This window comes from Phodopus roborovskii, unplaced genomic scaffold, assembly GCF_943737965.1.
Source record: "Phodopus roborovskii unplaced genomic scaffold, PHOROB, whole genome shotgun sequence".
Taxonomy (NCBI): Eukaryota; Metazoa; Chordata; class Mammalia; order Rodentia; family Cricetidae; genus Phodopus; species Phodopus roborovskii.
In genome coordinates, this window is record NW_026126484.1 from 3,241,889 (window position 1) to 3,257,924 (window position 16,036).

At 39.7% G+C, this 16,036-nt stretch overlaps 1 protein-coding gene across 1 annotated transcript in view; it reads right to left on the bottom strand.

Annotated features, from left to right (window-relative positions):
- The window catches only part of Vps41 (VPS41 subunit of HOPS complex), a 144,336-nt gene that overhangs the window by 51,349 nt on the left and 76,951 nt on the right, over nucleotides 1-16,036 (bottom strand). Inside the window, exons 8-9 of the mRNA XM_051194665.1 lie at nucleotides 5,271-5,390; nucleotides 4,038-4,184 (exon numbers count right to left, since the gene is read on the bottom strand). Of these exons, the coding sequence (XP_051050622.1) occupies nucleotides 4,038-4,184; nucleotides 5,271-5,390 (267 nt within the window). The remainder of the gene's footprint in view (nucleotides 1-4,037; nucleotides 4,185-5,270; nucleotides 5,391-16,036) is intronic.

Sequence of the window (16,036 nt, forward strand, 5' to 3'; positions counted from 1 at the left end):
AAATATAATGTCGATATTAGCCGGCACTTTCTGAGCAATGACCGAACACCAATTCTGAGTTAGAGTTATTTTGTTAAAATGATAGTGCAGCGGGGAGACATGCAATACGGCACTTGACCGAAGTGTGGTTGGGAAGGAGAGACATGCACTGTAAGGGAGACGTCTTTCTGGAAGATGGGATATGTAAGAGGAACCAAGAGAGGCAGAACAGGTATATAGGACAAAGTGAAGAGTCTAGGCCTTCAGCTAAAAGGTCAAACAGAAATGAAAACATGGGTGAAGGGCAGAGTTGAGCCCCCAAAACAGCAAAATGGTAGGATCGTGCGCAACCTTGGAAGTCACACTAAAGATCAGTCCCTATATGACACTGAGCATGTCTCAATGGCAGCAGGTTTGAAGGGTACACAGGCAAAGCTCCAGAAAGCTTGTGGCCTGCACTGAGCACATCATGATTTGAAGGCCTATTCCTTTTACAGGCAACCTTTACCCATGAGCACCAATCTGCTTCTTTTAACTGTCTCCTCCACATCCCACACAGGCATCTTGTTCCTGTTAAACAAACTCCATGAGCAGTAAACGTTTATTTCCCTTGACTTTTTCTCTTTTTTTTTTACATTCCCTAGTTCAGAAATCACTAAATACTTTCTCACTGGCTCTAAGACACAAGTACAAAAAGACATTATGTTTCTATTTAACTGCAGTGGCCTCCTGTCTGTTCTTTCTTCTCCACTATGCCTTTGCAGTATAGCTCTGCACAACCATAGTCATCTTTCTACAACACAAGTTTGGTCATTTAACTGACTACGGCAGTATCTTCTGCTGGCTTCCCACCCTGTCAAGGATAAGCCAGAGATTTTCCAGGTACCCGTAGGCCAAATGCTACCCACTCTGTCATCTCACTCCCACAGGCCTCTCCCACTGTCTATGTCTACCCTCTTCTCCATCCCTGCTCCACCCTTCACAATGGCTTCTAGCTGTTCCAGCTCAGCACTTCCTCACAGCTGCATAACTTTCCCCTCTCAGAGCTCTATACTAAGAACATAGTAACTTTCAGAGAGTTCCTTTCACATTTATCCTGTATACATTTCCTCCTTGCTATTTACCATTTACCTTGTTATTTAAGCATTGAGAATATGTATTCATTATCGACTGTTCTAACGTATAACTGAAAATCTGGCAGTTTTACACACAAATGCAATCACTTATAGATCTATACCTACAAATCTAATCAGTTTCACTAATTAGTAACATGAGGTGTGAACAAGGCAGCACTTCCTTAAAGGCTCTGAAGGAGAACCTTAGCCTGGTCAGCTTGCTCCACTATAGAAGCAACACACTGTTTCCTCCATCTTCCTCACTGGGATGGCTAGTTTGAATGAGAATGTCTCCCCACCCCAGACTCATGTGTTTGGATGCTTTGTTCCTAGTCTGTGAATTATTTGAGAAAGATCAGAAGGTGTAGCCTTGTTAGAGGAAGTTTGTCACTAGGGGTAGGCTTTGACGTTTCAAAAGACTGGATGCACCATTCTCAGTGTGCCCTTTCTCCGCCATGTATTTGTGGGTCAGAATGTGAATAGAGACTATTATTGAGATAAGTTTGGCCAAGAATGAGTTGCTTTCTGCCCTTATGCTAAGAATTTGCATGACGCAAATTCATGGACTGAGTTCACTGGCAGAACAGACTTCAAGGCAACCTAACATTGATTCTATCACATGGTTAGTAGTAATCACTCTCAGGCAGTGCAAAAATAAATATAAAATGTACAGTTGAAAGAGAAAAAAATAGCACAAGAGAAGTGTGCTGAAGAGGAAGAGAAAAGGAGAGGCCAATCCAGAATGTTCTTAGGCTAAGGTTCCAACTTATAAAAGTAAATAGCCAAAAGAAATGTTCTGCTTCTACAAATGAACGACAAAGGAAGGTTCTTGCAATTGTCAGCGGCCAGGCTTCACTGCAAGCCATCAGGCAAACCTGGAAGTGTTCGAGTGGTTCTGGCTTTAGAGCCAATGAAGGATACAGTCGTGAAGGAGCTGTGAAATCTTCCTTGATGGTTAAAGACAGCTGCTGAGATCAGGGAATGTGTGGCAAGGCAGTCCCTGGGTGAAGTCCCTGAGATGTCAAGATGCCATTTTGTGACGCTATAAAAGTGAAGCCTGCATCACGTTGGAGAAGACAAGATGTTGGAGATGCCAGAGCCAAAAGATTTCTGACAAACACAGTTGCACATACCAGGTGAAATCAGTCTAAGAGAGAAGTATGTTGCCAACAGCAAAGCTTTGACAGTGGACATGGAGCTAAATAAAGGACTCAAGAGTTGGCTCTACTGGGTCTTGGTCTTTCTTGGTCCAGTATTTTCATACTAAACCCTATTCTTATCTTTTGGAATGGTAATATATATTCTGTGCCTTTATATGTTGTAAATATGTATTACCTTTTGATTTTATAGGGGTTTTCAATTAAGAGAGTTTTCAATTAAGAAAGAAGGGGCTTGGAACCCTGAAATTTTAAACCCTTTTGACTGAAAGACTATGAGGACTTTTGAAATTGGACTAACTGCATTTTGCATTGTAATATGGTCATGAATCTAATGGGCCAGGAAACACAATGTGGTGCTTTGAAGGATGACCCCCATAGGCTCATGTGTTTGAATACTTGGTCTCCAGTTAGTAGAACTACTTGGGAAGGACTAGGGGGGTGGCTTATTGAAAGAAGTGTGTCACTGGGGTTGGCTCTAGGGTATCAAAGGCTTGCATCATGCCCAGTGTTTCTTCTTTCTACCTTCTCTCGTAGATGATGATGTGAGTTCTTGGTTTGCTCAAGCCACATGTCTGTTGCTTGCTGTCGTGTTGCCACACTGCCCTGCCATTATGGATTGTTACTCTCTGAAAACATAAGCCCAATTAAATGCTTTTATGTTTAAGTTGCCTTGACCAGGGTGTTTCGTCACAGCAATAGAAAAGCAACTAAGACAATGGGACTACATTTAGAACTAGATGGGCAACTCAGGGCAATCTCTCCACCCTAGACTTAATCACATTCTTTTTTCATATAAATAAGCACTTCAAGTGCAATCTAAAGAGAAGAACACCTGCATCCCAGCACTGTGAGGACAGGAAGAACATGGCATAGAGTCACAGTGCTCGATTAGGCAGCAAGGCATCACACTAGCCCCTGTCACACTTTTCCTTTCTGCTCATCTTCCATTCCCCTTATAGGATTCGTGTTTTAATAGGTAACATTTATAAACTATTAACACATGCCAGTGTCCTCCCACATCTATCAATAAGTAAGTAGAAAAGAAGGAATCAATCTCAAGTCTGTCTGACTCTAAATATTAAACTGTTGCTGAGATACTTCCTCATAACTTTTTTCCTTCAGCTAAATCTTAGTTTAGTTTTTAAATTATGTGTCACATCTTTAAAGGGAAGGGATAACTTCTGAAATTCAAATACCTACTCTAGCAGAAGTACTGGCAAGCAGGAAATAAAAGCTACTGGGTCTGGCTCCTTCCAATGAGCACCTTTGCTCTACCAAAGCACATATGGATGTGTTAATCAAATGTAAGCAAAATGCTCTTAAATCAAATTACATATAATGAGCCAGGGTCTCTATGTCATTAAATTATGAAACATGCAGGACGATTTAGCTTTAATCTTATCTCATTACCATCAATAACCCAAATGAAAGCAATGGTCCCAGCTAAAGACAAAAGAAGGATAATATGAAGATAAGCACCTGACTAAACCACCAAAACCAATCACATGTTCCAAAAACAGCTATGGGGCTGCCGTGGGATTGTGGTAAATTAAAACAGAACTCAACAGGGACAACATCATCCTGAGAACAGAAAGGACAATTGCTTTGTACGTCATAGAAAAGAAAGATCACATCTTAAGACCTATACTTGTGAAATAAGCTGTCCTATCACCACAGCTTTCAGGTAGGGTTCCCAGAAACCACTTGGGAATACATACTACTTTAGACCACTCTCAATGAATCTATAACTTTTGGGGGTTAATATAAACACCATGTAAACCACCTTGATGGAAGTTCCCCAGCCAATAATGAGTGTCACAGTGTCCTTCCAGCAGAGGCTGCAGGGATACATATCTGGCCGAAGACTTATATCATCTCGGGGAACATTGGTGATTCTTTGCTTTGAGGTGATGTCAAAAATCTTCACACCCTGCAAAACAAAACAATGTTAAGCAGTCTGCATTCTGGAGGAGCGTATCAATAGGTGTGCTATATCAAAACAATGGTGGTATTTACTGAGTATGCCAAAGAGCTACACAAAGGCATGGTCTTGCTTTATACAAACCCTATGAGACCCAAACCTGCAAAGCAACCTCCACACTTCTTTTTGGACAGAGGCTGTGTTATTAGTGGATAGCATGGGTGCTGCAATCCAGTGCAAGCATGCATTACACGAGTACACCAAGTTTGTTTGCATTTCTAATGGAACTTTGTGCAAAGGAATGAGTTTTCTTTTTCCAGTTTTTTGTTGTTGTTTGTTTTGTTTTGCTTTGCTTTGCTTCTCAGAAAGGTGTTAGTTCTGAAAACCCATCCATTCAAAGAAAACCACATGTGACATTTCAAAGTGCTCAAATGGAAACAATAAGCATCCTGCCAGCTGAAAATGAGCCTAAAGACCACGGCTTTACTTTCTTTAGGAACCAAGAAAAAAGAAGGAAAACCCAAAATAGTAGGGTTAAGCTGAGGTTTCTACCACTTCTAACTGAATGGACTGATTTTCTCAACTATGCACTGAAATCTCAGAAAATATGACAGATACGAAGAAAAAACATTTTTTCGACTTTCTTCAGGCCTCACTTTATACTAAATAAATTTTAAAGCACGCTTTTTCAATATTTGGGCCTATGATTATACTGGAAGTAAAGGAGAAATCAAAAATAGTCTGTACTTGCTTCTATCAGTGGCCCATGGACAATGGTAAATGTCAGTTCCAGAGCTCGTTCCGGAAGCAGTCCTCCAATTATTAAAATGGCTTCCCATTCTCTTGGCTACTCTGTACCTCAGGAACCTTAAAATACAGTCTACAGTGTGTTGAGAATTACTGTACTGCAAAAACCCAAAGTGGCCTGCCTTCCCGAGGCTCGGAGGTATGGTGTCAGTCTCCCTTTTGTCTATTAGAATGGTCACACACACCCCACCACCACCCCATCATGTGTTAATCATCTTCTCTGTTCCAGACCTTTCGACCTGACCAACCTTCTGCCACTGTGTTAGAGAGACAGACATGCGCCTTTACCATATTATTGGCCCAGGCTATCAGATGGCCTCTCCATTTCACACTCCTTATGTTCCCTTCCCCTTCGTGCAGGACAGAAGATTTCCATCTGTTCATCCACGTCCGTTCAAACAGCAGCAACTGAGGAAACAGCAAAACACAGGTTTTCAGACACCCAAAATCACACAGAAGATCTTTAACTCACCATTTCTGCTTGTCAGTGTTACCAAATGACAAACTACTCAATTGTGTGTGGGTGGGAGTGGGTATGCTTATTTTTAGCAGATAGCCTGCTTTTGGAAAGAATTCCCTACATATCTTGAACTGCATCCCTCTTTAAATCAGCTTCGAGCCTTGAGGTTATGACAAATCTCAGCCACAAGATGGCACCAAAACACCAAGACTGTGGGCAAACAATGCCTTAGTGAATAGCAGCTTTAGGAAAGCTTTTTCAAATAAGAAACTAGGAACTAATTCATTTTGTAAACTGGAAAATCAGAATCTCTTAAGTTTCTCACTGACAAGATCTTCATCACAGATTACACTGCTTTAGTTGGAAATGGTCAGATTTTGTTTCATTTAATCCAAGGCAAATAATTTGACAGTAAGTATGTTTTGAACAGTAAATCAAATGACAAAGTATGGACCATTTGCTTTAGGATTTAGGGTCTCTAAAAATTCCACAGTAGCTAGACACTGTATAAAGAGAAGAATCTATTGTGAAATCCTACTGGAAATTTTAATGTAAAATATAACTGGTCAAAACCCCTTAATCCTGAAGAGAAGATATAGCTTTGATAATTCATATATAAGTAAAATATTCTTCTTTTCCCAATTTCAATTCCTTAAGCAAAGACATTTATACAGTGCATCATTAAAAGCACATCATCCAGGAGTACGTGTTTTGCCACTGTATGCCATCACTGAAAACAGATTCCACGACAAAACAGAGGCTGCTAAAGAGACAAGTTTCAGTATTGCTGGCTTAGAATCTTATTGTAGAATTGTGGGCCGATGATGTCTCAGCCCTCAAAATCTAGCATTACTGCCACCACACCAGACAGGAGAATTTTCAAAGCTCCTGTTTTAGGTCTCCTTAGTGTCTTGCATATCTCCAACATGATCAAGACATTGGGGAGGAAAGATCATGCATTAAGAATAAATTTATGCTAGGCAGTGGTGGCACACACCTTTACTCTCAGCACTCAGGAGGCAGAGAGAAGTGGATTTCTGTGAGTTTGAGGCGAGTGTGGTCTACAGAGTGAGTTCTAGGACAGCCAAGGCTACATGGAGAAACCCTGTCTCAAAAAACCAATGCCCCGCCAATAAATTTATATTTTACTCATATTTCCTACATGTCTTTCTCATTCTTTACATATCCACAATTGGAACTGATATAAAAATGGAAATGTGAATTCTTTCAAGTAAGCTGAATATATTCACATTAATGTACTATAAATGCTTGAAGTTCTCTGTTAATTGTACAAAAGTAAGCTGGCCTCATCATCTGTCTTCAATCAGAAATGTCCACCCAGCTTCACTGATCTTCTAACTCATCTCATCCTTAGTGACCTAGCTAGAAATCCAGGGGTGTCCTTGCACTGGGTTCTGGCTTCCCTTCTTGTCAAACAGGGAAAGGATCTAGACAGGACGCTGCCCAGGTAAGTGAGGGGAATGATGCATTTACTACAAGGTTTGAAATGTGCAAAAAAAAGGAAAAAAAAAGAGTAGTTTTTGGTGACAGAAAAGGATTCCTAATCCACTAACAATTTTCAGTTAATAATTAGTTTAACAAGGAAAAATTGGTGAGATCACAGACTCCTCTACCAGTGGCCTTGGTCTGCAGAGAAATGAGCAGAGCACAGTGAGCACTGATCACTGGCTGCTGAAAGGAAAGGCTGGCTAGGGAGCTAGGAATCCACCATCAATTCCCACCTCAGGACCAGCTCAGTGCTGAGAGGAAAGGTAAACAATATGAAATGTGTTTAAAAAGTAAACCCACCCCAACGTTTACATTGAAGATTCTATGAAATCTGTAAAAATGAGAACCCAGTAAAGGCTGTGACTTAACATTCTGCCTAAAACAGCCTGCCACAATCTGCTCAGTTAGGTACCAGAGCGCCAACCCAGCATCCTCAGTGTAACACAGGATGTGAGGCTAGTCCTGGGAAAAACAAAGCTGAAGCACAAAGGCTCAGGCTGCAAAGGCCAAGCTGTCACCACCCCTGCTGGCATGGCTGGGCACCTACGGAAGGCTCAGTATCCGAAAAGAATTGGTATTAGTCCACAGGACTGACATATCCCACAGAGCAGATGGGGACTTTCAAAGTTAGGTCCAATTCTTCGTATCACCATTCTTCAGGGATAACAAAAAAATAAGAAGCAAATAAAGGACAATAAAAGATTTAAAAATATTCTCCAACTTTGTAAAAAGGAAAATCATATTGCACCTAGAGTAATAAACACAAGAATAGCCATATCACAAATCCAACTAACCTTCAGGGGACCAATCAAAATGAAAAAAGGGAAAGAGGCCAGATATGGAAGTCACAGGAGCCACACAGACCAAACAAAAACACTCCACTTCTGTCCATAGAAAGAGCTTTAGCCCCACCAGTCTGCCATGAGACTCTCATGAAGAACCATCCCATGGAATTAATTCTAGTTATCCCCAAAGAACGAGAAATTCATTTGAAAGAAAAAAAATGAGATAATAGCAATCTTAAAAACTGGGCAATTAGGTGCAAGGGGGTAGGTTTTTCTTGCTGTATAGTAAAACATTAAAAAAAAAAAAAAGTCACTCTTCTATTCTCTCACCTCGCCCCATGATCCCTCCATGGCTTTCTGGGCTCTGCAGGTACCCAGGTTATATATTTACATCTGAAGAAATCCAGCTGGGATGCCTCTGAACCACAACAAGCATCATGGCAAAGTGTCCCTAAGGTAATGGTGACATTCATATCTGGGCAGTAGCCAAAGGCTGGCTAGCTGGAGTTTAGGACTGATGAATAAGAGTGAAAGCAGGCGTGGTACTAGAAACCTACACAGGGCTCATGAGATCAAGGATCTTCAATGGGCACCAATTCCTAGCTTAAAATAACCAGATCTAAAATAGAGCTTTGGGTCCGAGTGCTACAGAGTCATTCAGAATGACAGTGCTCAAGAGCTTGAGGGCCTCTTCTCCCCCCCACCCAACATACCCTGCCTGACCCACCTCTCTACCCACCTCTGCCCTCCCACACCTCCAAGGACAATGGTCTCAGTTTGTTTCCTCTTTATCTTCTGTTCTTTTCAAATTCACTCTATAAAGTCCCCTCTGTTACAATCAGTGTGCTTGGGGTTAGCAGGGGAAACTGAGGCCAGATGGCCGCTGGCTTCCCTTTGTCCTGTTCTAGCTCTGGGGAAAACTAGGAGAGGACAGGAAGAAAAGGAAGGAGACAAGAATTCTGAAATCAGTCCATGAGAGGTTTGGTTGAGCCAAGCTCTGCAAACTGTTTGACATGAAGTGGGCAGAGCAAAGATCCCCCTCCTTCAGGGAGGTTTCATGAAGGCAGAAAGACCAAGGACATGGATGCAAAAGCCACATGCTGGAAAACAAACAAACCCCCAAACCAAAAAAAAAAAAAAAAAACAAAAAACAAAAGGAAACATGCTAACTTCTCTAAGTGAATGAGACATTTTAAACCATTTATCACTGCAATCAATGTGATTCGTCTTATTTTTGGATGTTTCTGAAAATATAATAGTTTTTATCACATCACTATTGTCTTTTGCAGGTAAAATTGAATTATCTGTAATAAGCAAGCATTCCACAATTGCTTGGTTCTGTTGTGTGCTTTATAACCATGCCAGTCCAATCACAGCATCGCTGTCAGGTCAAGGTACGCTCTTCCCTCAGTCTGGGTATCATCTGAGCTTCCCTGCTTCTCCCTCCTGGGGAAAAGATCATGCCTTTCACTTTACTAGACACATGGGCATGATGGACAGTAGACATCAAGTTGGCTTTCTGAGGGTTATTAAAAGTGTGAGCCACTGACACCTGGCAATTCTGAGGGCTATTCTCAATCCTCCTCATTGTCAATTCACGATGTATTTGCAACTGGTGGAGCTACATAATGGCCCAGAGTCTCTCTTCAGCTACATAAACCACCTATCTGCAGCTCATAATACTTTTAAAAACTGCATTGCCTACATAGAAATCTGCTGTCTCTAAAATGGAAAGACCTCCAAGCTAATTCACACAATTAACACATTTTTCCCTGTCAGAAAGGAAGGGACTTAACTCTGCCAAGTTCATGCCCAACTTCTGTAATGACAGACTACTGCCCATTCCTCAAGGGCAGAGGATGTAACTTACATAAAAACCTGAAAACTACTTTAAGCATCAGTTTTCTCATGCTCCATGTAAGTAGCGGCTGATCCTCTCACTGAGGGATGCAGATGTGCCCTGTGTTTAGACTACACAGTGACGTTCTGAGCACTGCAGAAGGCTCTGAACCTAGCCCTGGCTCCTCAGAAATTCCCCGTGTCCCTCTTCACCTGCCCGTATTCTGTACTTATGAGTTCTAGCTTCTAACCCTCACATGGTATTCAACTTCACATGTCTACAAGTAATTGCTGAAGTTTTTATCACTAGCATTCTGTGGGATTTACTCCAAAGGACACAGGGCTTCACACAGGGGATCGGCACCAAATGGTGTACTTCCATTTACTGTCTTATCCTAATCTATGGGAATTTTGAGTAGGAACACATTTTCTAGCAGGAATGCCAAGGAAAGTTCTGCACTGATGATTTAGAGAAAGATAAACTACTTTTCTTACACACATTCCACACTAATTTAAGTACCACAAAGCTATCTGCCCCTATTTCACTGACATTTAATAAAATCCATTTCTTTCTTCTAGTCATAAAACTGCCTAGAGACCTACTGAGCATGAATGCTCTACACAGCATTTTAGGGGTAAGTCATTGAGCGAACCAGCCTTAAAAGCAGCTGGTTAATTTATTTGGTTTGTCTTCCACATCCTGTATTATCGAATTGTCATTATCCCAATACTGAGAGCAATTTAAGCTCAATGGGAGCTAAGTACGCAGAGAGGAAAAGCTGTTTCCAAGAGGTCTATATTTTTGTTGTTGTTGGAGAAAGTATTTTAGGGCTTTATTTCCCATAAATCCACATTCTGGCAGTCAGCACTCTGAGTACTTATATTTCAATAGGAGCCTTCACATACCAGCAATATACTTTATTCTTCTGTGTTTTGTGCTGATAGATGTATCTAACACTTTTCTACATTACAGAGTGGTGTTGGATGCACATTCCAGAGTCTCCCACACCTGTGCAGAGATCCCTAACAGGTTGCAGTAAAGCTCTGGTTCTGGTCCCAGTGCTATCATTTCCAATCACCTGCTCTCCCCTGATACAAGTAAGGTGCACGTTTCAATCATCAGCTCAGGATCTTCCACATTTATGGACAACATAACTTTTTAGCCTTCCTCAACACCTGTAATGCTGCTTACTTTAAGGTGGACAAAAAATAAGAAAGGCTGGGGCAGTGGGATCATGCTATGGGAAGCAGATATGGAAGACACCAGATACGGCCCTATGAAAAGGACCAAGGATCTCAAGAAAGACAGCTCATAAGAGAAAACCTCTCTTAAGTCAGATGAAACAAAGACAAGGAAAAGATAATAATACGGTGGGAAAAGCTGCTTGGTGGTGGTGCACACTTCGAACCCTAGCACTCGAGAGTCAGAGGCAGGTGAATCTCTGAGTTTGAAGCCAGTCTGGTCCACAGAGTGAGTTTCAGGATGGCCAGGGCTATATAGAGAAACCCTGTCCTGAAAAACTATCAAAATAATGATAATAATAACAACAATAATAGTAATAGTAATAATAATAGATTTTTTTTTGTTTTTTTTTGGGGGGGGGACGAAGTTTCTCTGTGTAGCTTTGGGGTCTTGCCCTGGAACTTGCTTTGTAGACCATGTCAGCCTTGAACTTACAGAGATCCATTTGCCTCTGCCTCCCGAGTGCTGGAATCAAAGGTGTGTGCCACCACAGACTGGCCTGACTCTTTTAAAAGCATAAATCTCAGCAAATCAGGCCCTAACAAGGCAATCTCAGTAAAACAAGACAAAAGGCATAAAGATAGGAAGCCAATACTTCCAAACTAAGAAATCGACATGAAAAGACACTAAGCATCAGGATCCCACGAGGAGCAGTTTCATATGTAATGTAAAACAGATGACAGATATAAATCTGTGGATTCTCCTATCTACCCCTACAGGCTAAAATATCAACTTATCCATTCTGAAAGGTAGGCCATTTAACCCTGTCACCTGTAATACTTACAGATGCAAGTTCATGACTATAAATGCCTGAGAAATGATTGTAATATTTATTAATAATTCTGCTATTATAAGAAAATCTTCTACGCAGATCCATATCACCAGACTTAACAGAGATGAGCTAACACTTTCAGATTGTGGCCACCTAAAGATGTATCTTGAGGCCTGGACTCAAGGGTAGATCTTCAGCAACAGGAAGAGAATATCTAAACGCTGCCCACATCTGAACTCATGTCCTGTGTTTTGCCAGCACAGTAACTCAACTGTAGATGGACCATTGGAGGGGAATCCTGAAAAGAAGGGTATGAAAAAGAAATACAAAACTAACAAATTTGCATAACATAAAAATTATCTGAATTAATGGATTTGCATATTTGAATAAGCTCTTCACATAGTTATATATAAAACAAAGGGAAGAAAAACCTTAAGATCATGATCTCCATTTACAGAAGAGATAAAGTTAAATGAATCCATTTAATTTGTTATAATCACCTTCCCTATCATCTTTACAAAAGGCTGACACTAGGCACACAGTCAGTCATGGATAGGTCTATTAAAGTAACAGAACTAATGGGTTTAACAGACACATCTATGAGATGTACTGTACATATGCAATCATATGCAATATGCAATCAACTTATTTCTTCTTGTAAGTCTCATTTGAACTCCTATATAGTATTTCCCTGGGAACAGGAATAATTATCCCAGATTTAGACAATATTGGTAAAAAGGCTTCAGCTCTTCAGTACACAGCAATAATTTGTGTTCAAACTTAGAATAAATATCAAGTAGATAGTCTTCAATGGCCTGGCTTCTGCTATACTATTAAAATCTGCCCTAAGCAAAAGAATGTCACCAGACATATTACAAAGGTAGATATGGATGTGAATTAATAAAAATGTTCAAAATTTCTAATAGTTTAAAGACATTGCAAAATAATGCCTGACAAAGAACAGAATGAAGTTAAGCTATTTGCACAAAGCTGTTATAAATGAATATACATTGTTTGGGATGTAAGCTTATTTGGCAATGTGTTCAAATATATAAGAAGTAGTCATAACCTTTGACCAATAATTCTAATCAAAGGAACCAATGCTATGAAAATAATTCAACCAACAGAGAAAAGTTCACACCCAAAGATTCCTAGATTCAGTACAACAAAAGAAAATGACCACGTGAAGAGATGGCATATAGACAGGAAAACATGCTGATGGCTAAGTCACCTGACAGAGTATTAACATCTAGAATATATAACAAGTTAAGAAAATCTAATCACCAAAAGAACAAATTATTCAGCCAATAAGTGGGTAACTGATCTGAACAAATACTTCTCAAGAGAAGAACAAATGACCAATAAATAGATGAAAAATGAATTTTTGGCAGCAAGGAACTCAGATCTCAATGTACTTGAAATTCTCAACACAGTCAGAATAGCAATTAAAAAAAAAAAAACAGCAAAAAATTTGCAAGTGCTGATGAGAATGTAGGGGAAAGAAAGTCTTATTATATACTGTTGGTGAGAATGGAAATTAATGTAATCACTGTGAAAGTTAGCATGAAGTCCCTCAAAAACCTAAAAGAAGAACTACCATATGATTCTACTATACCACTCCTAACTATGTATCCGAAGAAATCTAATCACACCACAGAGATATTTGCCCATCCATGTTTTCTACATTATTATTCTTAATAATTAAGTTTTCAAATAAACCTGTAACAAGATGAATAAATCCCAGAGATTGATACTGGGTTTTAATTTTCAAGTTGAAGATCAGAAAAGCAAAGCAACTGACCACTAGTTCTTACCCCTACCTCAGGCTGAAAGGGCTGTCCTCTCCTCAGAGTGGCTGGAGAATAAATCTCCAAACGAGGCCCTTTGCTTTTTCCTTTTATAGCACACAAGTACTGAGATTAAAGGCATGTGGTCCCAAATGCTGAGATCACCTTTGTGTGAGCTGTTTCTCTTTAGGACTGGATCAATTTCATGTACCTCAGTGTGGTCTCTGGATCCTGAATCCTGGGATTTAAAATGTGTGCCACCACTGCCTGACTGTATGGCTTGCTAGTATGGCTGATAGGATTAAATGTGTGCATCACCACTGCCTGACTTTATGGCGTATGGCTAGCTTTGCTTTCTGTACCCTCAGACATCATAAATCACAAATAATTTATCACCACATAAACCTAGGTGCTCATCAGCAGATAGAAGCATAATGAAAATATGGTATAAATGCAAAGCAGAATACTAGTCAGTCACAAAGAATGATATATCAAATGCAAGACAATCAATGAAATAAGCCAGACAGATTTTTAAAAGACAATCTATAAGAGGAGGAAGGGAACAGGGAAGAGACATACAAGCAAAGAGAAATAGGAAGGAAGAAAAGAGTAGGCAGTAAAGAAGGTAGATAAAATCAAAATACAGTATATGCATTATGAAAAATCACAGTGAAACTTAACTGATTTGTACAACTTATATGCATTAGTGGGCTGGCCCAGTTGGTAGAGCACTAATAAGCATGAGGTACTGGACTCCATCCCCAGCACAATATAAATCAGGAGTGATTATGTACTCCTGTACCCCTACCATTCAGGATATGGAGTGACATGAATCAGAAATTCATGGTTATTCTTGGCTAGATAAGAATTTGAGGCCAAAAGTCTGGGCTATGTGAGACCCTGTCTCAAAAATACATTAATTATAATAATAATAAAAAGCATTTCTACCTTCATCACACGTAGACTGTTGACAAACATGGATACAAACTAAAGGTTCAATAACAGAATAGCTAAGAAAACTAAAAAGATCCATAGAGTGGAAATCAGGCAACTATCAATCAATATTAAACAAACAACTTCAAGAACTTAGGGAATTTCATTTACTACAAATTTTTAAGTAAAAACAAGTCCTAAATTGAGATGGCTTTATATATTCTTTCACTATTTTATTATAAAGTAAATGAATGTTTCTAACAAAAATATTAAATGAATGCCAATGAAGACCAGAAAGTATGTCCATAACCCTGCTCAGACATATCATAATCAAGTCAGTGATTTGGTGTATAGGCATTCCTGAATGTACCTACATACATAATTGCATTTCCAAAACAATGCCGGGGACCCTTCATACACTTTGGAAAAGTATGCCAACAAAAATACTCTATCAGATGCAGACACTTTACTTACTCCCACTGACAAAGAGAAAGGATAACATCTGTAGAGGGCCTGTCATGTCATTCACAGGGAAGCCTTAGTCTTCTGACAAACAAGCTCCAGGAGTGTACATGGCCACTCTTCAAGCATGAAGGATTTTGGTACAAACAAGATCACTCCATAAGCGTGTCTCAATGAATACTTTCAAAAAAAAAAAAAAAAAAAAAAAACCAAACAATTCACTCTGCTGAAAGTGAGAGACCCCGTTTCTTTACTTTCTTTACTTCAGCCTTGGCTTAGCCTCTATCCTCCTGGATAAGGCTGACTTACATATTCAAGAACACAATTACTTTGGCTTCTTTACATCATCCATTCTAGAACAAACACTTGCCTCCTTAAGCCTCCTCCAAATCACATCTAAAATTGCCTCCATCTTAAAAGACCATTTTTCTGACATCTTTCTAATATACCACGGCCGTTCAGATGACCTATGGATATTGGGCACGTAGCCCTATATCCGTAGGCATTTAATATGTTTCAATCTTCACTGTTAAAAATAACAAAGAGGAATGATGGTTGAAAGTTTAAAAACAAAGAAAATGTCACTATGAGATTTCCTCCATAGCAAAACTTATATCCTTACATATATACATACAAAAAAAACCTGAAAATATTTTTCTCCAATGATTCAGAACATTCATTTCCCACCAGATCATCATTCTGATTAATTAATGATCTTACCAATGACCTTCCGCTACCATTTCCCACTCACATTCTTTTGGAAATCACCACCCAGTGTCACAATACAGTGTGTATGCAATAACACTATCTGGAACCCTCCACAAAGATGTGCTCAAGAAGCAGATCTGAGCTAAGTAGCCCTTGAAATGAGCATGTTAGTTTGTATGCATGATACTAACAATGGTTGTACCTGTAATCACTTGTTTTATCCAGCCCTACTTAGAAAGAAATTAGTATTAATAACAGTCGATAATAATAACAGTCAATCTGTATTAAGCACCACATGAAAAGATGATGAGCATCTCTTCCCTGACAATTGTACTACTCAAATATGCAACAGAAAATACAGTAAATAAGAAGCGACAGTGGTTTGATTGCTCCAGCAAGAGAAGGATTCAAGGAGGTAATACAATCGATACACATACAGCATATACAGAAAGGGCTGGAATACAGCCTACAAAGTGCTTGCCTTTTAAGTCTGACCCTCAGAACCCAAGCAAAAGAAGTTAACCATATGCTTTTAATTCCAGTATTGGTGAACCAA